General features: G+C 46.4%; 1 protein-coding gene across 1 annotated transcript in view; it reads right to left on the bottom strand.

The window, feature by feature from the left end:
- Positions 1-27,328, bottom strand: part of RAB38 (RAB38, member RAS oncogene family) — a 43,573-nt gene extending 16,245 nt beyond the window's left edge. The window contains exons 1-2 of the mRNA XM_060235195.1: positions 27,117-27,328; positions 1,609-1,889 (exon numbers count right to left, since the gene is read on the bottom strand). Coding sequence (XP_060091178.1) covers positions 1,609-1,889; positions 27,117-27,327 — 492 coding nt within the window. The 5' untranslated portion in view covers position 27,328. The remainder of the gene's footprint in view (positions 1-1,608; positions 1,890-27,116) is intronic.
- Positions 27,329-27,557: the final 229 nt, after the last annotated feature.

The raw sequence follows: 27,557 nt of genomic DNA, 5'->3' as shown, positions 1-27,557 counted from the left end.
AAACAGTGTGGGGGGGAAGGAACAACATCTGGCCTGGGGTGCTGGAAACTTTAGCACCGGGCCTGGGTAAAAAACACCATGTATGCTTAGGGTCACCAGCTCTGGGTTGAAAATACCTGGAGATTTGGGGATGAAGCCTGAGGAAAGTGGGGTTTGGAGAGGGGAGGGACCTCAGCAGGCTATAATTCCATAGAGTCCACCCTCCAAAGCAGCCATTTTCTCCAGGTCATCATCTCCTTGGTCATCTGGAGATCAACTGTAATAGCAGGAGATCTCCAGGTGCTGCCTGGAGGTTGGCAATCCAGTGTATACCTCCAGGTGCTGCCTGGAGGTTGGCAATCCAATGTCTCAAGCTCCCTAGAGAAAGGTGGAATTAAAAACCGTAGTAGAAGCGTGGCACTGAATTCTATCAATGAAATGTATCCAGTATGGACGAAAGCACTTCCCTTTTTTTATACTGCGGTGCCAATCAGTTTTATTGGGCTGAGGCCAAATCCTGCATTGGGATGGAGAATCCAGCTCCTGGATGGGGGGGGGGGGGGAAGCTGGCTTCTCTGTAGATGAAGAAGAATTCCATTTTTTTCTGAACTCTGTAGCTGATTTCAATTTGTCATAGGCCAAATTATAATTATTAAGGATGTAATTAGGCTTCTGTTGTAATTAGGATTTTTTCCTAAAAAAATAATAATTGCAGTTAATTTACAGGCTCGCTTTGACCTAATTTGGCTGCATTAGGAAATACATTTCCAATTCTCAGTGGCCTGATCCCGAAGCTGAAAAGCCAGTGCTGATGTAAACAACACGGCAACCCTACTGTCTTTCACCTCGAACTCTGTAACAATTAAACTCTGACTGTAAACTCAATTTAATATACACCATGATAAAGACTCTTTTAGTGGGGAAGGGCGGTAAAAAAATAAAAGCAATATAAGAAACAAGGTACTACTCCCCAGAGCTCATTTTGTAGCAGGAGCTCCTTTGCATATTAGGCCACACACCCCTGATGTAGCCAATCCTCCAAGAACTTAAAAAAAGAACCTTGTAAGCTCTTGGAGGATTGGCTACATAAGGGGGTGTGGCCTCATATGCAAAGGAGCTCCTGCTAGAATTCCACCCCTGATTGTACCCTACGTGTTCACTATGTTCCCTGTTATTTCCCTTCTTTCCGCTCAAACCAACAGTCTGCACATGCTTAGAGACAATCTGTCATTAGGTCAAGCTTAATATAACTAGATGACTCTCTGCCTGCCCACAAAGTTGGGATGGATGAAGAGGAAGCCATCTATAAAATAAAATAATAAAAACCCTTGTCGCCTTCGCAAAACCGAGCAACTTGATTGGTTGGGACTGTGGTGCATTGACTTTTGGCCCATCAGACTATCAATCAATACCCCCAAAATCTTGTTGGTCACCAAGGTGCTACTGAACTCAAATCTAGCTGTTCTACTGCAGACCAACATGGCTGCCTTCTGAAACATCTTCTTTCCAGATTCCCTCAGTGTCAGGGCAGTATCGTCTGCCTATCAACCACTTCTGATCCTGACTGTGGCCGAAAAGCAGCACACGGATTTTGTAACTAAACAAGTAAAGGAATGCAAGGGCCCTTACCTTTGCCGAAGTTTCAAACCATCCCACGAAGCCATTATCCGCACAAAACTGCTCTATCTTCATGCCGTTGTTCACGAGGAGCTCTTTGCTTTGATCACATTTGTTGGCCAAGAGAACCGTCGGCACGGGACTGCCGTTGGGGAGAGTCAGCTTAGTGTCTAAATCCTCTTTCCATTTTGTCACCGCTTCAAAAGTTGCCGGTCTCGTCACGTCGAAGACAATAAATGCTCCCATCGCCTCTCGATAATACACCCGGGTCATGTTGCCAAACCTCTCCTGGCCTATGATGATAAAAGCACGCCATTATAAAAAGTAACTATCAGGGTCCCTTTTTTTTTTAGCAGGAACGCACAGTAACGCAGTTCCAGCACTCTCGCTGTTAAGGGGTGTGGCCTTATATGCAAATGAATTCCTACTGGGCTTTTTCTACAAAAAGCCCAGTGAAAACAATGGCGATGTCAGGGGTGTGGCCTAATATGCAAATGAGTTCCTGCTGGGCTTTTTTTCCCTACCAAAAAGCCTTGGTAACAATAATATGCACATTTTTCCAGGCACTATTGAACGTTCCATCAGATTGGGGGGGGGGGTTGGTCCAAATTTAGTAATTGCTTCTGAAAATATACCAAACACATTCTTGTGGGATCAGACTGAAAAAACATCCTTTAAATTAAAATCCTACTTAAATTTCTATCCCACCACTGAGGAGCTTGGGGGTATGCATGGAGGTTTTCTCTCTTCCTCTCTGTCCACACATCCACTGGCCCAAGATCAACAACAATTTCGGGAGGGACAGTGGTAGAGCATCTGCTTGGTAAGCAGAAGGTCCCAGGTTCAATCCCTAGCATCTCCAACTAGAAAGGGTCCAGGCAAGTAGGCATGAAAAACCTCAGCTTGAGACCCTGGAGAGCCACTGCCAGTTTGAGTAGAAAATACTGACTTTGATGGACCGAGGGTCTGATTCAGTAGAAGGCAGCTTCATATGTTCATATATGTTCAACAATGCAACCCTAATCAGAATTATACCCTTTCAAGTCCATTAACTTCCATTTGAGGTCTGTTTCCATTTAGGATTGCACTGCTGGAGACCTTCATGGTCAAGTGGAGATTAGAACCCAGGGTCGCTCCAATCTTGGTATAAAACTTTAACCTTTACATCACTCAAGTTCTCGTAGAAGCTTCTTCTTGGGAAGCTCACATGCAAAGCATAAAGATGACGGTTCTCCCTCTTCTTTGTCCTTACCAAGGCTTTTTTGTAGCAGGAACTCCTTTGCATATTAGGCCAATCCTCCAAGTGCTTTCAGGGCTCTTAGTACAGGGCCTACTGGAAGCTCCAGGAGGATTGGCTACATCAGGGGGGTTGGGCTTAATATACAAATGAGTTCCTGCTACAAAAAACGCCCTGGTCCTTACCATTTAATATCCAGCTATATTACTGCTGTATATGGAAGCTCTGAATAATTGTAACTCGTAACATAATAATGGAAGCTTAATAAAATGTATAAATACACCAATGTGCTCTGAAAACTGACCTCCCCTCTATACGGACGCAAAATCAGGATCGATACTTAGGAACATGGGAAAGAAAACATATATTTGTTTTTAGGTACGCATGCATATTTAAAATTACTTCACTATCGGCACTGAAAAGATACCAGACGAAGAATAAAAATCATCTATATCAGATGACTTTATTGAATTTGCCCACCCTCCCCAAAAAAAAAATTCCAGAGACAGGATAATATTATAATATTAAAGTCAAACATTTGTAGGCGAAAGGGGGAAATAACTTTATTAAGGTTATTGGTTTATACAGCTACAGTCAATTCTCTGGAGAAAAATCTAGCCTCCAAAAGAAAGCATAGCCTGTTCTCCATGACTAGCTATACAAAATACAATATTTAACTAGGAACCAGGCAACAAAAGCCAGGCAACAAATAAAATATGCTAATTGTCTAACTGTGCTAACTATGCCTGGGTCCTTCCTGAGCCTTTGGCAAAGGTTACCCCCCAGATCTCAGTCCGGGCCACTACTGACCCCTACCCTGGGGCTCTCCCTAGGGTGTTCTCTCTATAAGCTTTTGTTTTCACATAGAAAGAAATTATTTCTGGTGCTATTGGACTCTCACTTTGTTCTGTCAAAAGCCAGAGGTAGTCAATGGAGCAAGCTCAGAATATGTAATTGGGATTCAGACTGACCAATAATTCTTTCCCAAGCTCAGCTTCTCAAGGGATCTCCTCTGAAGTTATGGAAGGGTTTTAAAAAAGCGTTTCCTGTCTTCGCTTCCTGTTCCCCCTTTTATAATAATTCAATTGAGCCAGTTTGGTGTAGTGGTTAAGTGCGCGGACTCTTATCTGGGAGAACTGGGTTTGATTCCCCACTCCTCCACTTGCACCTGCTAGCATGGCCTTGGGTCAGCCATAGCTTTTGTAGGAGTTGTCCTTGAAAGGACAGCAGCTGTAAGAGCTCTCTTAGCCCCACCTATCTCATAGGGTGTCTGTTGAGGGGGTGGTGGTGAAGGAGATTGTGACCACTCTGAGACTCTGAGATTCAGATTATAGGGTGGGATATAAATCCAATTTCTCCTCCTCCTTCTCTCATGTCTCAGCTGCCAGGACGTTCTCCCACCAGTATGGCACTTCCTTCAACCCTGAGGGCTTTCAGCATGCAATCCAATGTCAATCCTGGGTGGGTAAAATCTGCAACTGTTCCAGGATGACTTGGTTTATTATGCACTTCCCACATGCTGCCTGAGGTTAGAGTTACCAGATACTGACGTCTTTGAACATGGCAACTTGGGCTTGAGGCTGATTTGACGGCTGGTATGGCATGGTTTGAAATTTTTGTTCATAAGCCTCTGGGGTGACTTCATAGCGGTCAAGGATGGTAGTCTTCAACTTCTCATAATCCACAGCATCTCCCATTTTGGTTAAATGCACAAACTCTCATCTGGGAGAACCGGGTTTAATTCCCCACTCCTCCACTTGCAGCTGCTGGAATGGCCTTGGGTCAGCCATAGCTCTGGCAGAGGTTGTCCTTGAAAGGGCAGCTTCTGGGAGAGCTCTCTCAGCCCCACCCACCTCACAGGGTGTCTGTTGTGTGGAAGGAAGGTAAAGGAGATTGTGAGCCGCTCTGAGACTCTGAGATTTGGAGTGTAGGGCAGGGTATGCATCCAATATCATCATCATCTTCTTCTCCTCCTCCTCCTCCTCTCAATGCAGCCTGGGCTTTGCCTAAGAGGTACAGGCCCAGGATGAAAACCACTGCTCCTTGGACCATTAAGTAGCCTTTGCAGAGTGTTCAAATGTTTCTAGAAAGGCTTCCACTTCATCTTTTGGCCCTAATTTCATCAGTGGAAGCCCACGTACCTCGCCCAGGTTCCACAAGGCACCCAGTACCACCTGCAGCCCCTATGCCAGAGTTCTGGGCTGCCTGGGCTACCTCAAGGGCCTGTAACAGTTTGGCTTGAGACTCCAACTGCCTCTGTGTCATCTCCCACAGCAACTGTGCCTGATTTTCAGCCAGCCACTGGCCGAACTGGGTGAAATCCATAGTTACATGGTTGGTCTTTTCTTCCTCTGTGTCTTGACTCTAATCCCACTTCCTGGTCCCTTCTGTTGGGGTGGAGTAATCAAGACGGGTGGGCGCAGCAGCAAACTACTGCTCTTCCAACCCTTCAACATCAGTAACAATCCAGCACGGTGTAGTGGTTACAGTGTCAAATTGGGACACATACAAATATAAATAAATATGAATTAAATATGATGAAGGAAATCAAACTGTGGTTGAATGAGACCAACCATACCAAGACCAGGCAAGCTAGGTTTAAGGGCAGACACCAAAGGCATACTGAGTCATCTAAGGAGAAAGTCACAATTCAAAAACTCAAAAGGATTTCAAATAGATTCCCTCACCCCTTATCCATGTTCCTTTTAAATGGAGGCAACAGTGGCAGATGGTGGGGGGCTGCAGTATATAATCATGCAGGCGGACGCATCCAAATTCATTTGTATAGATCTGAACACCTGGCAACAGGTAGGTTCTCTGATTCTGACCAGATGCATGACAAACCAAGAGGTGATAGAGCCTCCCTGCCTGAAAGCTGGAGGCTGAAATTTTGGCTTACCTACTTATCCACTAATTTAAGAGAAGAAAAAGAAGCTATGCTGTACTATGAAACGGGGAAATATTGCAGAAACAGGATGGAACTTTCCCCAGCCTGGGGAAAATCTACCTAAAATGGTGTTACACAGAATAAAACGAGGAGCACAGATGATAGTTTATCGAGAAAACGGACCAGGCTGGATCACTCGAGCACATCATGCTGTGAACACATATCCACTCCACAAAGGATCACTGAAAAAGCTATTACTTGGCAAAACCTCATCTTAAAATCAATTTTATTGGTCAAGGGTTTTTTCTTCTTCAAAGCACTGGCAGAGTAGCATAGGGAAATGCTGTTAGCATAACCGAGATACAGAAGAAAGCAAACATAAATAATAAGAGCAGACTGTGGTCCAGGTGTGCGCTGTGATGCGGTCATTTGGAACATGTCCGAGCAGCGTATTTCCTGCATTTGCAGTAACAGCCATGAAAAGCCAAACACAACTATACCACAAAAAGAATGGGTCAATCTTTGATTGCAGAGAGCTTGGTGTATAATCCCAGTCAACTGGAAAGATCTAGAAGACCCATTGACTGATCCCCCCCTACTCTGCCACAGAAGTTTGTTGGGTGATCTTGGATCAGTCACACTCTTTCAGCCTAACCTACCTCCAAGAGTTGTGGTTGTGAAGATAAAATGGATGATGGGAGAAGAATGTTGTAAACTACTCTAGGTCCCCACTGGGGAGAAAAGTAGGGTATAAATCTCTAAACCAGGGGTGTTGAACTCATTTGTTATGAGGGCCGGATCTGACATAAATGAGACCTTGTCAGGCCAGACCATCTGTGTCATAAAATGTAATGTCAGGTAGCAGAAATGTAAACTTTATAAAGGACACAGATAAACACAAAGACATTTAAAAGCTTAAAATATGCTTAAAACATTAGCCCTCATTGGTCTTAAAGGTGGTTTCTTTGTATCTCTCCTGTGTGATCCAGGGGACTGAGCAAAGGAAGTTCTGGCTCTTTCCTTCCTTTTCCAGGGGACCAGGAGGGGGAGGAGCCTAAACCAATAGAAGGAAGAGAGGGTTGGCTCTGTAGCTCTGCTGTGTGATTGAAAGAGCCTGGCAAAGCAAGCTATTCCTCCCCCCTTCTTCCCCAAGGGATGAGCCTCAGCCAAGGAGAAAATAGAAAAATTGCTCTGTAGCTCCTGTGTGATTGAGCAAGCCTGGCAAAGCAAGCTGTGATGCAGAAGGACGAAAGAGAGAGGGAGGAGGAAGCGATAACAGCCAGCTCCTCAAGAGCCTGATAGGAGACCTCAGGGGGCCTGATTCAGCCCCTGGGCCGCTTGTTTGCCACCCCTAGTCTAAACAAACCAACCCACTCAGCACTCTTCTGAGGCTGGTCACAAGAAACGGTTTACTGATCTCCTCACTAAGTAGGATTGTCAGTTCTGGACTGGGAAATATCTGGGGATCTGAGGGGGGGGGGTGGAGCCTTATGGGGGAGGGGTTTGGACATGGGAGGGACTTCAGTGGGGTATAATGCCACAGGGTCCATCTTCTAAAGTGGTGATTTTTTTTTTACAAGCCTTTATTGGCATAAAACAGATTTAGCAGTACAAATAACAATATAAGTAATATAAAATCCTGGATAATAGAGTACGCAGGGGAGCTAATGTACATAAAATGAGTAAAATATATGTAATTTCAAGTTTAACAAAATTAAATGAATAAAACAGATAAGATATGGTCACTCCAGAGCCAGTCTCTGTCGGATCTCCATGGCCTGTTGAAGAAATTCGGCAACCGTTAAAGTTACCGTAACTCAGAGCAGGTGTCATTTAAAAGTCTGTAGACTTTGCCTGAATCAGCACAGCTCAACATATCTGCTAAAATATCTTTCAAATATGTACAACGAATATCATCATAAAGGGGACAATTCAATAATACCTGGGAGATAGTTTCGATACATTTGGGATTACAAAGACAATGTCTGGCAGAGTAATCAATCCTGTTAAATCTGCCAAATAAAATAGCAGATGGTAATGCATTGCTTCTTGTTAACGAGAAAGAACACCGTTGTTGTGGTGCTCGCAGAGAGGAGAAATATGATGCTAATTTCCCTACAGAAAGAGGAAGTTCAAAATTCAGCGGGGGGGGGGGGGGCGAGTTTTGTTGGCCAGGCTATATAATGTTTGCATTTCGATATCCAAGATTCTAAGCTTAAGTTTCAAGAATGCATCTTTTAGGGATAGCATAAAAAGTGAATCTATATCAATGCCCATAGACTTAATTTTTCTCTCAATAAATACTGACCAATTTGACATATTGGATTCTGAGAGCAGTTGATATAGAAGTTCTCTCCGAATCAGAGTAGAAACGTAGCCGTAACTAATATTTAAATAACATTAGCTGTAGCCGAGGTGAAATTGCTGCGTCCCTCTTTTTTGAAAATTGTGTAAAAAAATCCATACAATTGAATCAATATTGGTCCCAGGTCTGATGAAGACTGGAAAGAAACAAGTACTTAATCGATTGGCTTGTCACCACACTACTTTGGGACTTGAATATACATGTTTTGGACATTTGGACTGATTTCAATATACTTCTTAGTAAATTGGTCACTAGCTTGCATTTTTTTTGTTGTGTTATCCATTATAGTGACCTCTCTCAGATTGCACTCTACTCTCTACCACCTGGAGGTTAGCAGCCTTATCGTTAAGGACAGAAGGTTTAAGGAACCTTAATTTCCCCCACAGCCTTAGGAGAGGGCCCATACTATAATTCGGGGGAGAACATGCTTAATGTAAGAGCCACATAGAATAAATGCCAGATGTTTGAGAGCCGGAAGACATGAATGTCAGATGTCTGAGAGCTGCAAGGCAGGCAGGCAGGCAAGCAGGAAGGAAGAGAGCAGGAAGGTGATTTGAAGAGAGAAATGTCTTCTCCAAGCCAGCCTATGGGCCGGTGGGGGCTTCGAGAGCCACACAGCCTGTGTAAAAGAGCCACATGTGGCTCTGGAGAGCCAGTTTGGTATAGTGGTTAAGTGTGCGAACTCTTATCTGGGATAACCGGGTTTGATTCCCCTCTCCTCCACTTGCACCTGCTGGAATGGCCTTGGGTCAGTCGTAGCTCTGGCAGAGGTTGTCCTTGAAAGGGCAGCTCTGTGAGAGCCCTCTCCAGCCCCACCCACCTCACAGGGTGTCTGTTGTGGGGGAGGAAGGTAAAGGAGATTGTGAGCCGCTCTGAGACTCTTCGGAGTGGAGGGCAGGATATAAATCCAATATCTTCTTCTCCCCAGCTGCAGTTTGGCCACCCCTGCTATAGTTCCATTTCAGAAACTAAACAGTAGACTAGGCTGGTGGGGTAATGGGGTAACAAAGAATCTAAAATCCACCAAGTGACACTCGGGTCACCACCAATTCTCCTGCTCCCTTCTTGCACTTTCCAGAGCACTGTGGGCCAAAGGGACACAGTTGTAGCACGAGGAGTCCTCTTACAATGACAATACCACTGATTTGTAACACTGAGCTTTTGTTTAACCAGCTGAGACTCAACGTAACAGGGGGCCAATGCCATCCACATGATACACCAGCTCCAGAAGCCAACTTCTGTTTTGGATTCTTTCTCTTTTTATACAACACTGCAATCCATTGATAAAACCTAATGCAAATATGTACTGGTGGAGAGAGAGAGAGACCTGAAGGTTATTTTGAAAAACCAGCCCTTATGGTCAGTTTCCTGTAACGATGCCATATGATCTGTCTCAATGGACTAATCAGATGAGTGGCCATGTCATGTGCTATTCAATCATTTCCTTGTTGAGAAGACCTCATTCTATGCCAATGTGCCTCTAATGGGGGGAAAAAAAAGTTTCAGCCTAGCCTTGGAGGAACTCTCCAAAATTCATCCCAGGAGGCACCACATTCTTGCTCAGAACCAAAACACATTTGAATTTTTTATCTCCCACGTTTGTAAATCATTCAGTTTTGAATTTCTTCAATATATTTGACACTCAAAGACCCACAGAATCATAGAGTTGGAAGGTACCTCCAGGGTCATCTAGTCCAACCCCCTGCACAATGCAGGAAATTCACAAAGACCTCCCCCTAAATTCACAGGATCTGCATTACTGTCAGATGGCCATCTAGCCTCTGTTCAAAAACCTCCAAGGAAGGAGAGCCCACCACCTCCCGAGGAAGCCTGTTCCACTGAGGAACCACTCTAACGGTCAGGAAGTTCTTCGAAGTTAGAGTCCAGTGGCACCTTAAAGACCAACAAAGTTTTATTTAAGGTGGAATGACTTACCAGTCCATACACATAAGGTAGATGGACTGGTAAGTCACTCTTCTCTGGCTGGCGAAGTGTGCATGCACATGAAAGCTCACACCCTAAATAAAATTTCGTTAGTCTTTAAGGTGCCACAGGACTCTAACTTTGTCCTATTGCTGGTTTTATGTCATTAGACATTATTGCTGATTTTTTTAGATTTTCTATCTCCCACCCACCCCGGCTGTTGTGTTTTATTCTGGAGGAGGAGGAAGAGAAGGAGGAGGAGGAGAAGAAGAGGAGGAGACTGGGTTGATATCCTGCACTTCACTACCCGAAGGTATCTCAGAGTGGCTTACAATCTCCTTTCCCTTCCCCTCCCTGCAACAGACACCTTGTGAGGTAGGTGTGGCTGAGAGAGCTCTAAGAGAATTGCTCTTGAATGATTAGCTCTGAGAAAACTTGTGACTGACCCAAGGACTTCCAGCAGCAGCTGCATGTGGAGGAGTGGAGAATCAAACTTGGTTTTCCCAGATTAGAGCCCATGCTCTTAACCACTACACCAAACTGGCTCTGGAAGACTGTTTATTGTACAAAGTTCCCATGCATTTTGCCATGCAGGCTTCGTCAAGGGGAATCACCGCCTTTACCTAGTGCTGGAACTGTCCACAACAATTTTTAAAAATCAGTCTCTCACCAGGCATACTTTCCTTTTGGTTCTGATTCAGGATAAGGTAGCTTCACATGTTTACCTGGAGTCTGGTAACCCTTCTTCTTTCTGACCTTCTAGCAACAGAAACCCTAGATCAAGGGTGTCAAACATGCGGCCTGGAGGCCAATTCAGGCCCCCAGAGGGCTCCTATCAGACCCCCAAGCAACTGTCATCTGCTTCCTTCTCCCTCCCTCTTGCTTCCTTCTGCATCACGGCTTGCTTTGCAATTGCGCAGGAGTTACAGAGCACAGCCTCTATTTTCTCCACTGGCTGAGACTCCTCCCTTAGGGAGGAAGGGGGGAGGCAGAGCTTGCTTTGCCAGGCTCTCTCAATTGCACAGCGCAGCTACTGAGTCAAGCCTCTCCTCCTTCTATTGGCTAAGGCTCCCCCCACCAGGGTCCCCTGGGGAAGGAAGGAAGAGTCAGAGTTTCCTTTGCCGAGTTCCCTGGTTCACATGATAGAGAGATATCGGGGGAACCTTTAAGATGAATGGGTGCTAATGTTTTAAGTATGTTTTATGTTTGTCTGTGTCCTTTATAAAATTTGTATCTCTACTACCTGGCATTACATTTTATGGCACACGTGGCCCGGCCCGACAAGATCTCATTTATTCACATCTGGCCCTCATAACTCCACAATCCCTGCCCTAGATGCTCCTTTGCAAAACCAGGTTGCAGGTATATATATATATATATATATATATATATATATATATATATATATATATATATATATGCAGCCCTGTTGCTGTCGGTCAGCTGAAATAAAGGAATTAAGAGAGGGAAGGGGGGAAGTCTAGGGCTAGCTGCTAGGGCTGCCAGTTTTGTTGTTCAGTCAAAGAGTCCGACTCTTTGCGACCCCATGGGCAAAGTCACGCCAGGCCCTCCTGTCTTCCACCGTCCTCCGAAGTCTTCTCCAATTCGTGTTTGTTACATCAGTAACACTGTCCAGCCATCTCATCTTCTGCTGTCCCCTTCTTCTTTTGCCTTCTGTCTTTCCCAGCATCAGGGCCTTCTCCAGGGAGTGCCCCCTTCTCATTTGGCGGCCAAAGTATTTGAGCTTCAGCACCTGACCTTCAAGTCAGGGTTGATTTCAACAGTCAGGGTTGATTTCCCTTAGGACTGACTGATTGGATCTTCTTGCAGTCCAAGGGACTCTCAAGAGTCTTCTCCAGCACCATAGCACAAAAGCATCTATTCTTCTGCGCCCGGCTTTCCTTATGGTCCAGCTCTCACAGCCATACATTACTACTGGGAATGCCATCGCTTTGACTATACTAACTTTTGTTGGCTGCCAGCTACAGTTTGGAAAATAGAGATTGGGGGAGGAGGGGTACAGCCTAAAGAGGGGAGAAAGGAAAAATTGACCATCTTTGTTTAGTTATTGGGCATTTTTTTTAGGGGAGGGATGGTGGCTCAGTGGTAGAGCATCTGCTTGGTAAGCAGAGGGTCCCAGGTTCAATCCCCGGCATCTCCAACTAAAAGGGTCCAGGCAAAATAGGTGTGAAAAACCTCAGCTTGAGACCCTGGAGAGCCGCTGCCAGTCTGAGTAGACAATACTGACTTTGATGGACCGAGGGTCTGATTCAGTATAAGGCAGCTTCATATGTTCATATATGTTCAAGGTCACACAGTTACATTACAGTTACACACAGTTGCATAATAAATTGTTTCAAAACATGGAGCAGCAAGCTAAGACTTGTATCAACAGTTGTTACTTTAATACAGTTTTTTCCCCTTTTGTTACAATACCACATGGAGGTTGCCAATGGTAGGTTTTGCATCTTCCTTCTTCTCCTTGCTCTGGGGTAAGAAGGTCGTCTCCATCCCCCTCTGTCTACCTAGCTGCATTAGTGAGCTTTTAAACTCTGAAACAAAACAGATCTTTTACAGCCTCTCACCCAAGCCAACAAGAAAGAGCAAACACACAGAGATAATAACTAAGCCGCAATGAAGAAGCCAAGTGGTTTAAAAAAAATGGATATCTGAAAATAAAAGATCCAAGCACAGCAAACAAAGTCTAAAACCAAAAAGGCTCCAATACTATCAGCCCCATCCAAATGCTCTTTGGGGGCGGGGGGGAATGGTTCCAAACCTTAACAAGACCAAAGCCAAACAGTGCATTTAGAGAGAGGGGGAGAGAGAACATTCTACAGTCTTAAGGCTACCACTAAGAAGGTCCTGACACACCTCTCAAGACGATGGGACTTCTGAGTAGGAGTCGGTGGTAGTAGAAAGTGCCATGAAGTCACAGCTGACATATGGTGACCCCGTAGGTTTCTCTGGGCAAGAGACATTCAGAGGTGGTCTGTCGTTGCCTGCCTTTGCATAGCAACCCTGGACTTCCTGACTCCCATCAAATATTAACCAGGGCTGACCCTGTTGAGCAGCTGAAATCTGACAATTAAAAAACAATATGATGGCATCATCTGTGCTGCTAGGTCGTTTCTGTGGAAAACACGGACTCCCTGTGGTGACTAGGAATTGCCAGAATCTCTGTGGTCAGTATCAAGTTTCTAGTGATTCCTAGAGCTACCTTACATCACTTCCAGGTAAGGTTGCCAGGTTGGGAAATATCAGAAGATCTGGGGTGGGGGGGGGTGGAGTCTGAGGATGGCGGGGTTAGGGGAAGAGAGGGACTTCAATGGGGTCTAAATGCCATAAAGTCCACCTTCCAAAGCAGCCATTTTCTCTATTGTTCTAGAGGCTGGCAACCCTATTTCCAGTGTTTTATCAAAACACAATGATAAAGACGAGGATGAGGAGGAGACTGGATTTATACCCTGCCCTTCACTCAGAATCTCAGAGCAGTTTACAGTCAATCTCCTTTCCTTTCCTCTCCCCACAACAGACACCCTGTGAGCAATGTTCCCTCTAAGCTGCAGAGTCTTGTGAGCAAAAATTCTAACTTTGTGCACTACTGGCATTGAAGTTGTGAGCTACTGCACAAATTAGCATGCTCTGGCGCCACCCTTCCTGACCTAAGACAAAAAAGTGTGAGCTGGAGTCTAAAATCTGTGAGCTAGCTCACACTAACTCAGCTCAGAGGGAACACTGCTCTGGGGTCATCCTTCCTGAGCGAAGGCAAAAATGTGTGAGCTGGAGGCTAAAAATCTGTGAGCTAGCTCAAACTAACACAGCATAGAGGGAACGCTGCCTGTGAAGTAGATGGGGTTGAAAGCACTCTGAGAGAACTTCTCTTAAGAGCACACCTTTGAGAGAATGTGTGACTCACCCAAGGTCACTCAACAGCTTATGCGGAGGAGTGGGGAATCAAACATGGACCAGTTTGGGAATCAAACAGAGAGCCAGTTTGGTGTAGTGGTTAAGTGTACAGACTCTTATCTGGGAGAAGCAGGTTTGATTCCCCACTCCTCCACTTGCAGCTGCAGGAATGGCCTTGGGTTAGCCATAGCTCTTGCAGAGGTTGTCCTTCAAAGGGCAGCTGCTGTGAGAGCCCTCTCAGCCCCACCCACCTCACAGGGTGTCTGCTGTGGGGGGAGAAGACATAGGAGATTGCAAGCGATTCTGAGTCTCTGATTCAGGGAAAAGGGCGGGGTATAAATCTGCAATTCTTCTTCTTCTTCTCCAAGCAGGGTCAGATCTAGGGGAGGCAGAGGGGGGTGCTTGCCCTGGGCGCCGACACGGGGGGGGGGGGCGCCAAATTGGGTATGGAGTCCATTGTATTCTATGGGCCCATAACATAAAATGGACCCATAAGGGGGCATCATTTTTTTAATTTTGTCTCCCCCTAAAAAAACATGTCAATCCATTACAAGCATAGCCAGCTTTAAGAGGGGATTGGATAAAAATATGGAGCAGAGGTCCATCAGTGGCTATTAGCCACAGTATATATATGTGTGTGTGTGTATTTGTGTGTATATGTATGTATGTATGTGTGTGTGTATATATATATGTGTATAAGTATGTATATGTGTGTGTGTGTATATATATGTATGTACACACACATATATATTGGCCACTGTGTGAAACAAAGTGTTGGATTGAATGGGCCATTGGCCTGATCCAACATGGCTTCTCTTATGTTCTTATGATCCAGTCCTGCCTCCCAGATCCACGCTCTTTACCATTACACCAAACTGCCTGAAGTGACACAGACGTCTTACCACCCCCCCCCTCCCCTTATGTCCTTGCCCTCAAACTGGATTATTCATTGCCAATAACAGAAACCGTATCCCTGCCTGTTTCCCCAGAGCTGTTTTCCCAGCACTGAGGCCCGGGTCTGAGGTGGCTGCTTAAACTTGATTATCCCCTCAGCTTCTGTTTTGATTGTTATCAGAGCGCTGCAGTTGGGCAACTCTTAACAGGAGCTCGATTAGGACAGCGATATCATCACCACTGATAAGAGACATTCTCCTCTCCTCTGGGGCCAATCTCCCCCCCCCCCCCCATTTTAAAAGAGATGGGGCAATTTTCTTTTGCTTTTTCATTCTTGTTTTCTTTCTCTCAAGGTGAGTGCTGACAAAGAGAGATTCGTATCATGCCCTTCACGCATATGGCTGGGAAGGAGGGGGTTTTTTCGTAGCAGGAACTCCTTTGAATATTAGGCCACACCTAAGGTTACCAAGTCCAATTCAAGAAATATCTGGGGACTTTGGGGGTGGAGCCAGGAGACACTGGGGGTGGAGCCAGGAGAAAGGTTGTGACAAGCATAATTAAACTCCAAAGGGAGTTCTGGCCATCACATTTAAAGGGACTGCACACCTTTTAAATGTCTTCTCTCCTTGGAAACAATGAAGGATAGGGGCACCTTCTTTGGGAGCTCAAAGAATTGGATCCCATGGTCCAAACGTTTTGAAACTTGGAGAGTCTCAGGAGAGGCATCAGACACCATGTACCTCTATCTAAAAAAATACCCCCCCAGTCCCATATACCCATTGATCAATTATCCATTATTCCCTATGGGAATCGGTCTCATAGGGAATGAGTGCCCAGCAGAGATCTCCCTCCCCCCCCCCGCTTTCTGATGACCCTGAAGTGGGGGGAGGGCCTCCAAATGGGGGATCCCCTGCCCCCACCTGGGGATTGGCAACCCTAGCCACACCCCAATGATGTAGCCAATCCTCCTGGAGCTTACAGGGCTCTTCTTACAGGGCCTACTGTAAGCTCTTGTAGGACTGGCTACATCAGGGGGGCATGGCCTAATATGAGTTCGTGCTACAAAAAAGCCCTGACCAACCATATGCCCATTTTTTGTAGCAGGAGCTCCTTTGCACATTAGGCCACACACCCCTGATGTAGCCAATCCTCCTGGAGCTTACAGAGCTTTGGGGGGGGGGCACAGTGGGAGGGCTTTTAGTCCCACTGGTGGGCCTCCTGACGGCACTTGGGTTTTTTGGCCACTGTGTGACACAGTGTTGGACTGGATGGGCCATTGGCCTGATCCAACATGGCTTCTCTTATGTTCTTATGTACAGGGCCTACTGTAAGCTCCAAGAGGACTGGCTACATCAGGGGTGTGTGGCCTAATACGCAAAAGGAGTTCCTGCTATAAAAAAAAAATAAATTCCTGATCGTAGCAAAATGCTATCCTAAATGGTCAGCAGATTGTACCCCAGTATAAAATTGTGTTAACTCCAGGGCTTTTTTTGCAGCAGAAACTTCTTTGCATTTTAGGCCACACCCTTCATATGTATCCAATCCTCGAAGGGCTTAACGGGCTCTTCGTACAGGGCCTACTGAAAGCTCCAGGAGGATTGGCTACATCAGCGGGGTGTGGCCTGATATGCAAAGGAGTTCCTGCTACCAAAAAAGCCCTGCCCGGGAGGCCTTCTAAGAAGTTGTCTGACCTACTTGGAAGTGGGCATATCCACTTGGGTTTAAGAGGACTCTGCTGATGCAGACACAGTTCTGAAATTCTCCCTGCCCTGTGGAATATCTCAGAGATTCTGAGGCTCATTAAAATCCACTGCTGTTTTTTTTTTTTTTTTAAGAATTACTTCCAAATCTTCCAGCGGTCAGCCTAAAAGCTACATCATACGATCCCACAGCGCATGATTTGGCATGGAACATTTCCATGCACGAGTCAAAAGGTTGGTTTTAAAAGCCAGGCACTCTGCCTTTGCATACTGTCCATCCCCTCTCAGGAACACTCTCATAACGCTTCTCTTCTGATCGACTCAGACAACTGCATTTCGCTCCATTTCCCCTCGACGACAATTAATTGTGCTTATTGCAAAGTTATGGTTTGGGGAAAAGAAATCTAACGCAGCATGAAGGAGAGTTACCATCCTACGCATTCTTTTTCTTTTTTTTTAAATGATAAGATCTTTATTCAGAATTCCAAAATTACAATGAATGTAACAGTAAAAGTTAAGCACATAATGTTCACTTGGGATTCATGCTTACAACGCAATTAAACTTTTAGCAGACGGAAGGTTAGTGAAAAGCCGCTAATGAGAGATACTCTTGTGTCACTGTCTTGAAACAAGATGGGTTCCATGGAAAGGAAAGGTTCCCACTTTTGGCATAGGTACGAATGAGTCTGAGTATCTGCCTTTAAAAGGTAAAAGTAGTCCCCTGTGCAAGCACCAGTCGTTTCCGACTCTGGGGTGATGTCACATCATGACGTTTTCACAGCAGACTTTTTACGGGGTGGTTTGCCATTGCCTTGCCCAATCATCTACGCTTTCCCCCCAGCAAGCTGGGTACTCATTTTACCGACCTCAGAAGGATGGAAGGTGGAGTCAACCTTGAGCCGGCTACCTGAACCCAGCTTCCACCGGGATTGAACTCAGGTCGTGAGCAGAGTTTAGGACTGCAGTACTGCAGCTTTACCACTCTGCATCTACCTTACTTAGTTTATATTCAGTAATCTTATCCGGTAGGAAATATTCCCGCAATTTTAGCGCTCATGTGGGAATGGAGGTCAGAGAGGATGACCGCCACTTAAGTATTAGTGGAGAGCATGGAACCACTATGAAGGTAACTGAAGTCCCTCTTTATATAATACCCTGACATTCTGGAGTAGACTACAGTGGGTCTCCCAGATAACTAAGGTTGCCAGCTCTGAGTTGAGAAAACTTGGGAGACGTTAGGGGTATAGTGTGAGGACAGTAAGGTTTGGGGAAGAGAGGGACTTCAATGAGGTACAATGCCACAGAGTTCCCCATCCAAAGCAGCCATTTTCTCCAGGGGAACTGATCTCTGGAGAACAGTTGTAATCCCAGATCTCCAGCTACTGCCTGGAGGCTGGCAACCCTATCACCTAAGTTACAGCAGGAGTAATGTTAGCATGAGAGAAAGCCTGGCGCAGAGGACAGAGGAACAGTGATACTCTGTATTCTTGGCCCTTGGTGGAGCAACAGTGAAGAAGAAAAAGAAAAAGAAAAAGACAACAACGACGACTGCAGATTTATACCCCGCCCTTCTCTCTGAATCAGAGACTCAGAGTGGCTTAAAATCTCCTTTGTCTTCTTCCCCCACAACAGACACCCTGTGAGGTTGGTGGGGCTGAGAGCTTTCAGAGAATCTGCCCTTTCAAGGACAACCTCTATGAGAGCTATGGCTGACCCAAGGCCATTCCAGCAGCTGCAAGTGGAGGAGTGGGGAATCAAACCCAGTTCTCTCAGATTTCTACACCAAGCTGGATAACCAATGGAGGGCTTCTGGAGTTCTGGCCCCACTAGTGGACCTCCTGAGGGCACTAGGATTTGGTCCATTGTGTGACAACGAGTGTTGAACTGGATGGACCATTGGCCTGACCCAATATGACTTCTCTTATGTCCTTAACAGGGCTGGGCTAGGATACTGGGAGACCTGGGTTAGAATCCCCACTTTTACTATGAGAGTTTCCTGGGTGACTTTGGGCTGTCATAAACTGCTGACCTGGCCTACCTGACATGGTCGTTGTTATGAAAGAATAAAGGAGGAGAGAATGGCGCACTAAACCACCATTGGCCCCAATGCGTAGAAAAGCAAGATATAAATAAATGTCCCAATGCACAAATCTGGGCTTTCGACATTACCTGGTTCTGTAAGGAGACGTCTCTCCCTCTAGCAGGGGAAAGGGGGCAAAGCCTGCACTGATCAACCGCAAGACAGTTCATTCCACCAGGTTGCTAAAATTAACTGCCAAACAGGAGGTATGTGCCGGGCTCCACTGGCCAGCCTTTGCCAAACACACACTGCAAGCATCGAAAATCCCTTAAGTCCAGAAGTATGTTAGGAATTCTATTTCCTTTGTCTTCTTGGGGTTTTTTTTTTATGTAACTCTAGAGAAAAATGCCATTTTTATAAGATTTAGAGTTTAGCGCCAATGCTACAACAAAGATTATTGGGAAAAGAAGAAAACAACGTCTGTCTTTTCTTCTCGCGACCCATAGAAACAGCAGCTGATGCTGTACCAAGTACATATTTTAGGATGCACTTTGATTATAGATTTCAACATGCAGCTGATAGCTACAGCTGAATGGGTAAGCAGTGTGGTGTAGTGGTTAAGGTCTCAGAATAGGTTAGGGGAAGTTCAGGAGTGAATCTCCACCCTGCCACCAATGTTCTCTCTAAGCTGTGGAGTCTTGTGAGCAAAACTTCTACTTTGTGAGCTACTAGCATTAAAGTTGTGAGCTACTGCATAAATTAGTTTGCTCTGGGGCCATTTTTCGTGAGCTAAGACAAAAATGGGTGAGCCAAAGGCTAAGCAACTGTAAGCTAGCTCACACTAACTCAGCTTAGAGGGAACACTGCCTGCCACGGAAGCTTGAAGAAGAGTTGGTTTTTAAATCCCAGCTTTTCTCTACCTTAAGGAGTCTCAAAGTAGCTTACAATCGCTTTCCCTTCCACTTCCCACAACAGTCACTTTATGAGGCAGGTGGGGCTGAGAGAGTTCTGAAAGAACTGTGACTGGCTGGTCACCCAGCAGGCCTCATGTGTCTAACAGTGGCTTACAATTGTCTTCCCTTCCTCTCCCACAACAGTTACCTTGTGAAGCAAAGGGGGCTGAGAGAGTTCTGAGAGAATTGACTGACCCAAGGTCACCAGCAGGCCTCATGTGTCACAAAGCTCCTGACGATCACCTCCCAACAGACACCGTGTGAGGCAAGTGGGACTGAGAGAGTTCTGACAGAACTGTGACTGGCCCAAGGTCACACAGCGGGCCTCATGTGAAGAAGGAGTGGGGAATCAAGCCCAGTTCTCCAAATTTGAGTCCACCACACCAAGCTGGCTCTCATATGGAGTTGCCAACCCCCAGGTAGAGGGGTTGACCTTCAGGTGACAGAGATCAGTTCATCTGGAGAAAATGGCCACTTTGTGAGGTAGGTTCTATGGCATTATACCTCCTTTGAAGTCCCTTCCCACAACCCCACTTTGTAGGCTCCACCCCCAAAGTCACCAGATATTTCCCAACTTGGAGCTGGCAATACTATTCCCCATAGGGTTGCCAAGTCCAATTCAAGAAATATCTGGGGACTTTCGGGGTGGAGCCAAGAGACTTTGGGGGTGGAGCCAGGAGAGTTTGGGGGTAGAGCCAGGAGAGTTTGGGGCCAGGAGCAAGGTTATGACAAGCATAACTGAACTCCAAAGGGAGTACTGGCCACCACCACATTTATAGAGACTGCATACCTTTTAAATGCCTTCCCTCCATTGGAAATAATGAAGGATAGGGACATCTTTGGGGGCTGATAGAACTGGACCCTGCTGATCCAATCCTTTTGAAACTTGGAGGCTGTTTTGAGGGCAGGCACCAGATACTATGCTGAAAATTTGGTGCCTCTGCCTCAAAAAAATAGCCCTCTCAGAGCCCCAGATAACCGCAGATCAATTCTTCATTATACCCTATGGGAATCTCCATAGGGAATAATGGAGTGCCCAGCAGACATTTCCCTCGCCCCACCCCCCGCTTTCTGATGACCCTGCCTCCACCTGGGGATTGGCAACCCTGTTCTCACAGCTTGTTGGGTGATCTTGGGCCAGTCACTTTAAGCTCAATCTATAACACAGGGTTGTGGTGAGTATAAAATGTAAAAGAACTGCATTGCAAGCTGCCTTCAGAACCCATCAGAGAGAAAAATGGGGTGTAAATATCTAAATCAAGGGTCCCCAACCCCCTTGGTCTGTGGCCTCTTAGCAATCGAGTCGTGAGTTTTATTAATTATTTCATTATATATTACAATGTAGTCAGAAGAAGAAGACGACAACACTGGATTTATATCCTGCCCTCCACTCCGAATTTTAGAGTCTCAGAGCGGCTCACAATTTTCTTTATCTTCCTCCCCCACAACAGACACCCCGTGAGGTGGGTGGGGCTAAGAGATTTCTCCCAAAAAGCTGCCCTTTAAAGGACAGCTCCTACAAGAGCTATGGCTAACCTAAGGCCATTCCAGCAGCTGCAAGTGGAGGACTGGGGAATCAAACCCGGTTCTCCCAGATAAGAGACCGCGCATTTAACTACCACACCCAACTGATAGAAATAAAGTGCACAATTGTATCATCCTGAAACCATCACCCTACTCCCCCGGTCCATGGAAAAATTGTCTTCCACAAAATTGGTCCCTGGTGCCAAAAAGGTTGGGGACCGCTGCTCTAAATGACAATCACCCCACCCACAATAAGTAAAGGATTGAGCAAATTCTGTTTCACATCTGAATCTGTACATGGAAGCTTAAACTGTAAAATAAAACTTTGTTGGTCTTAAAAGGTGCCAATGGACTCAAACTTTGTTTTAGTATAAGGCAGTTTTGGCATGCCTACAAGCATAACTTCCATGTCTGCTTCTTCATACTTTACATGCTCAGGCATGCGTTTAAAACTTCTTGGCTGTATACCTAAACACTATGATGTCTGGAAAGTTAGTGAATACTTTCAAGCAACTTGAGTTTTCGCAGAAACATGTGACATACTGAGCACAGTGTCCAAAACGTTACACAATGGAAGCGAGCAAAGCCCTTCAGAGGAGATCTCTGCTATCAAACCAACTGCTTCAAGGAATGATGTAGACACAGTGACAAGGCTCGGTTGTCTTATGGACATCAGAAAAGTGGCTTACTCTTTCTAAAAGTCACTAAAGGCATTTCAGATATAGCAGAAATGATGAAGTATGGGAGTCCCTCCTTAAAAGAAGAAGAAGATATTGGATTTATATCCTGCCCTCCACTCCAAAGAGTCTCAGAGCGACTCACAATCTCCTTTACCTTCCTCCCCCACAACAGACACCCTGTGAGGTAGATGAAGACATTGGATTTATATCCTGCCCTCCACTCCTAAGAGTCTCAGAGTGGCTCACAATCTCCTTTACCTTCCTCCCCCACAACAGACACCCTGTGAGGTAGATGAAGACATTGGATTTATATCCCGCCCTCCACTCCGAAGAATCTCAGAGTGGCTCACAATCTCCTTTACCTTCCTCCCCCACAACAGACACCCTGTGAGGTAGATGAAGACATTGGATTTATATCCCGCCCTCCACTCCAAAGAGTCTCACAGCAGCTCACAATCTTCTTTACCTTCCTCCCCAACAACAAACACCCTGTGAGGTGGGTGGGGCTGAGAGAGCTCTTACAGCAGCTGCCCTTTCAAGTACAACTCCTATGAGAGCTATGGCTGATCCAAGGCCAGCAGCTGCAAGAGGAGGAGTGGGGAATCAAAGCCGGTTCTCCCAGATAAGAGTCCGCACAGTTAACCACTACACCAAACTGACTCAATTGAATTGTTATAAAAGGGGGAACAGGAAGTGAAGACAGGAAACACTTTTTTTAAAATCCTTCCATAACTTCAGAGGAGATCCCTTGAAAAGCTGAGCTTGGGAAAGAATTATTGGTCAGTCTGAATCCCAATTACATATTCTGAGCTTGCTCCATTGACTCCATTGTAAGCCGCCCTGAGCCACTTCGTGGGAAGGGCGGGATATAAATCCTAAATAAATAAAAAAACTACCTCTGGCTTTTGATAGAACAAAGTGAGAGTCCAATAGCACCAGAAATAATTTCTTTCTATGTGAACACAAAAGCTTATACCCAGAATTAAACTTTGCTGGTCTTCAAGGTGCCACAGGATCCAAACTTTGTTCTATATTCTACTTATGTTTTTCATCCATTCCGAGCTTCCAACATGGACAGCATACCCTTGCAAGAACACGACACTCCTGCTATCAACATACGTCCATGAAAATGTTTGCTGCAAAATACGTACATCTACAATGTTGGTTGCATGATTATTTCCTACATGAAAATCGTTTTCATCGGGGCGGGGAGGAATTAAACTTACAATGCCCACAGTCTGAAGCTATCTTTGACACAAGGATGCTTGGCGTTTCTGTATTGGGGGTGGGGGGGTTGTCTTATGATGCTGCCTTTTAAAGAAGAAGATATTGGATTTATATCCCGCCTTCCACTCCGAAGAGTCTCAGAGTGGCTCATAATCTCCTTTCCCTTCCTCCCCCACAACAGACACCCTGTGAGGTAGATAAAGATATTGAATTTATATCCCACCCTCCACTCCGAAGAGTCTCAGAGTGGCTCACAATCTCCTTTACCTTTCTCCCCCACAACAGACACCCTGTGAGGTAGATGAAGATATTGGATTTATATCCCGCCCTCCACTCCAAAGAGTCTCAGAGCGGCTCACAATCTCCTTTACCTTCCTCCCCCACAACAAACACCCTGTGAGGTAGATGAAGATATTGGATTTATATCCCGCCTTCCACTCTGAAGAGTCTCAGAGCGGCTCACAATCTCCTTTACCTTCCTCCCCCACAACAGACACCCTGTGAGGTAGATGAAGATATTGGATTTATATCCTGCCCTCCACTCCAAAGAGTCTCAGAGCGGCTCACAATCTCCTTTACCTTCCTCCCCCACAACAGACACCCTGTGAGGTAGATGAAGATATTGGATTTATATCCAGCCCTACACTCCAAAGAGTCTCAGAGCAGCTCACAATCTCCTTTACCTTCCTCCCCCACAACAGATACCCTGTGAGGTGGGTGGGGCTGGAGAGGGCTCTCACAGCAGCTGCCCTTTCAAGGACAACCTCTGCCAGAGCTATGGCTGACCCAAGGCCATTCCAACAGGTGCAAGTGGAGGAGTGGGGAATCAAGCCCGGTTCTCCCAATAAGAGTCCGCACACTTAACCACTACACCAAACTGGCTCTCCAAAGTAGTGGAAATATATATATCGAAGAAACTTCTCTGGAACTTCTTGAGATGAGAGGACACTATGTTGTGCTTTGTGTTTACAAGGTGTTGTATTTTGCAAGAGATCACACAGATAGGTCACTGTCCCTGGGAGATTACTAAAATAAAACACTAATTTCAATAAAACAAAAGTTTGCATTTGGTGAGACCTTTTAAGACCAATAAAGTATTATTCGAGTTTATATTGGATAAAACTTTGTTAGTCTTAAAGGTGTCACTGAACTCAAGGTTTGTTCTGCTGCTTCAGGCCGACACAGCCGCCCACCTGAACTTATTTCAATGAAAGAGATTTCTTCATCTGCTCAACTAGTTTAAACTTGAAGACACCCTCTTCCTTCTTAATTCTCCGAATGCTTTCATAACACTCTTATTACTCCCTTCTTTTTTGTTAATTTAACGGTATAATCCTTGGGAGAGCTATTTTGGAATTGCAACAATTAAGGCAAAACTTTTCACCCAAACCCGCGAAACGTACAGATTTTTAAAACCCCAACGAGTGAGCAGAGAATCCATCCTTAAATCTCTTCCACTGAATCCAAAGGAAGGATTTCACGGGGGCTGGATCACAACCTTCATTTCACTAACGTTTTAGCAAAGAAAAGGGCATGGCACAGCCACGGCTGAGCATTTCCAAATCTCATTGAGCTCCATCAACAAAACTTTGACAATGTTTGTTCCCAGTGCCAATTGCCAGCTACATTTACAGGGGAGTAAGTCACACTTGATTGCAACTCTCCAAGTGTAACAGCAAAGAGCCTTGGGATACCTTATTAATGTGCAGCCCAACTCGATGCATCTTTTTTTTTCTCAGATGCGCATTCCACCAAGTTCATGGAGTCTTACTTTCAAGTTAAGTAGAGTTGCCAGGTATCTCCTGGCTACCAACAGGGGATGGAGAGGTAGGATTGCCAGATCCAGATAGGGAAACTGCTAGAGATTTGGGGATGGAGCTCTGGAAGGACAGGAATCTCAGTGGGGTATAAAGCCATCGAGTCCACCACCACCCCCGCCCCCAAAGCATCCATTTTCTCCAGAGGAACTGATCTCTGAAGTCTGAAGATGATTTGTAATTCCAGGGGATCCCCAGATTCCACGTGGAGGCTGGCAAGCAGTGCAGCAGAGCCCTGGAGGAGGCCTAGGGAGAGCAAAGTTCAAATTCCGCCCCCCACCATAAAAGCTCGCAAGTACGTTCCTGCACAAGGGAAAGAAGAAGAAGACGACGAAGAAGAAGAAGATATTGGATTTATATCCCGCCCTCCACTTCGAAGAATCTCAGAGCGGCTCACAATCTCCTTTATCTCCCTTCCCCACAACAGACACCCTGTGAGGTGGGTGGGGCTGGAGAGGGCTCTCACAGTAGCTGCCCTTTCAAGGACAACCTCTGCCAGAGCTCTGGCTGACCCAAGGCCATGCCAGCAGGTGCAAGTGGAGGAGCAGGGAATCAAACCCGGTTCTCCCAGATAAGAGTCCGCACATTTAACCACTACACCAAACTGGCTCTCCAGTTGGCTCAGTGGTAGAGCATCTGCTTGGGAAAGGACGGTGGCTCAGTGGTAGAGCATCTGCTTGGGAAGCAGAAGGTCCCAGGTTCAATCCCTGGCATCTCCAAAAAAGGGTCCAGGCAAATAGGTGTGAAAAACCTCAGCTTGAGACCCTGGAGAGCCGCTGCCAGTCTGAGAAGACAATACTGACTTTGATGGACCGAGGGTCTGATTCAGTATAAGGCAGCTTCATATGTCCATATGTTCACAAGATTGTTGTGCAGATCAAATGGAAGAGCAAAGGCCCTGTGTATCACCCCAGGCTTTTTGGAGGAAGGGTAGAGTCAAAATGCAATCAAGAAGAAAAAAATGGGCTGAGATTCAGTTTTTGTCAGATGGATGAAGTGTCTTCTGCATTGGCCAAATACCGCTCCCAAGTTTGCACACTTGCCTACGAAAGAGCGTCTGAAATCTGGAAATGATTAACTTTGATTAGGCCCACAGCTCCTTAGCTGTCGCCTCCACGGAGTCATTCACCTTCTTCTGGATTCTCTGATAGGACTTGAGCGATTGCAGGGAGACCACACGTGCAGTCTGCCTTCGCCTCGGTCCTACCTGATGTTTAGAAAGCACTATCATAAGGGAGACAGTTCTCTCCCACTGTGGCCTAGAGGTTAGACTGCCAGGCTAGGATCTGGAAGACCCAGATTCAAATCTCCCCCAGCCTGGTTGCTGGCTCCACCAGTCCCTCCTGGCTGGCTCACCTACCTCACAGGTTTGTTGTTAGGATAACATGGAGGAGATAATTATGCACCCCACTCTCAATTCCTTGAAGCAAGGGCAGATGATGTGTGTGTGTGAGAGAGAGAGGGGGGGCGGGGAGAGAGAAAGAGATCCATATCTCTGTTCAGAAGATGGTTTCTCTGGGTCTATTCATTCAGAAGTAGTGGTTAAAGTACTGGACTAGGGGTGGCCAAACTTTCTTAACATAAGAGCCACATAGAATAAATGTCAGATGTTTGAGAGCCGGGAGGGAGGGAGGGAGGAAGGAAGGGAGGGAGGGAGGAAGGAAGGAAGGAAGGAAGGAAGGAAGGAAGGAAGGAAGGAAGGAAGGAAGGAAGGAAGGAAGGAAGGAAGGAAGGAAGGAAGGAAGGAAGGAAGGAAGGAAGGAAGGAAGATAAATGGGGGAAGGGGAAAGAAAGCAACTTTTAATGCATTCTCCAAGCCACTGGCTGGCTTGGAGAAGTGATTTAAAAATGCCTTTTCCAAGTCAGCTGACAGGCTGGTGGGGGCTTCAAGAACCACATAATACCTGTGAAAGAGCCACATCTGGCTCCCGAGGCACAGTTTGGCCACCCCTGTGCTGCACTAAGATCTAGGAGCCTTGAGTTCGAATCCCCACTCCCCTGCAGAAGCTCGCTGGGTGACCTTGGACCAGTTACACATGCTCAGCCTAACCTACCTCACAGGGTTGTTGTGAAGATAAAACAGAGGAGAAGAGAAAGCTGTAAGCTGCTTTGGGTCCCCACTGGTGAGAAAGGCCACTTTATCTATTTCACTATAGATAACGTGAAATAAAAATAAAACAGTATCCTAAATAACACTCTTGACAATAATTAATCTCAACATCATGCAATAAAGCGCATGCATGCACTTCTCCCGCTAAAAATCCTTTCTTGCGACTCCCCCTCGCCCCCTCTCATCTTTCTCCCCAGCCAAGCTAGATCCTCCACCCCGCCCGGCGTCTTTCGGGCCGGGATCCCCTCCTGGGCTTCTCCCCCGCAGCCCTCACCGGCGATGTCCCAGAGCTGGAGCCGGACCACCGTCTCCGGGTCCCAGGTGAGCACCTTGAGGGCGAAGTCCACGCCGATGGTGGCCCGGTAGTGGGGCGAGAAGTTCTGGTGGACGTAGCGCTTGATGATGCTGGTCTTGCCCACGCCCAGGTCGCCGATGACCAGCAGCTTGTAGAGGCGCTCCTTCGGCCGGCCCGCCGCCTTCTGCATGGTGCGCTCTGCTCGCAGCCGCCGGACTCCGGCCAGCCTCCGCCGAGCCCAGGGGACGGGAGAGGAGGAGGGCAGCTGGGCAGGGCCGGGGGAGGAGACGCGAGGGGCAGGGCCGCGCTCCAGCCCGCCCAGGGGCGGCGAGGCGAGGAGGGGATCCCCGCTCGGCGGGGCTTTCCTGCTCCGGAAGGAGCCGGGCGCGGCGCTTGGAGAGCGCGGCGCCCAGCTGCCCA

The sequence above is a fragment of the Heteronotia binoei genome, chromosome 3 (genome assembly GCF_032191835.1).
Source record: "Heteronotia binoei isolate CCM8104 ecotype False Entrance Well chromosome 3, APGP_CSIRO_Hbin_v1, whole genome shotgun sequence".
NCBI lineage: Eukaryota > Metazoa > Chordata > Lepidosauria > Squamata > Gekkonidae > Heteronotia > Heteronotia binoei.
The sequence above is the reverse complement of the archived record's forward strand: the minus strand, read 5'-3'. Positions and strand labels throughout refer to the sequence as shown.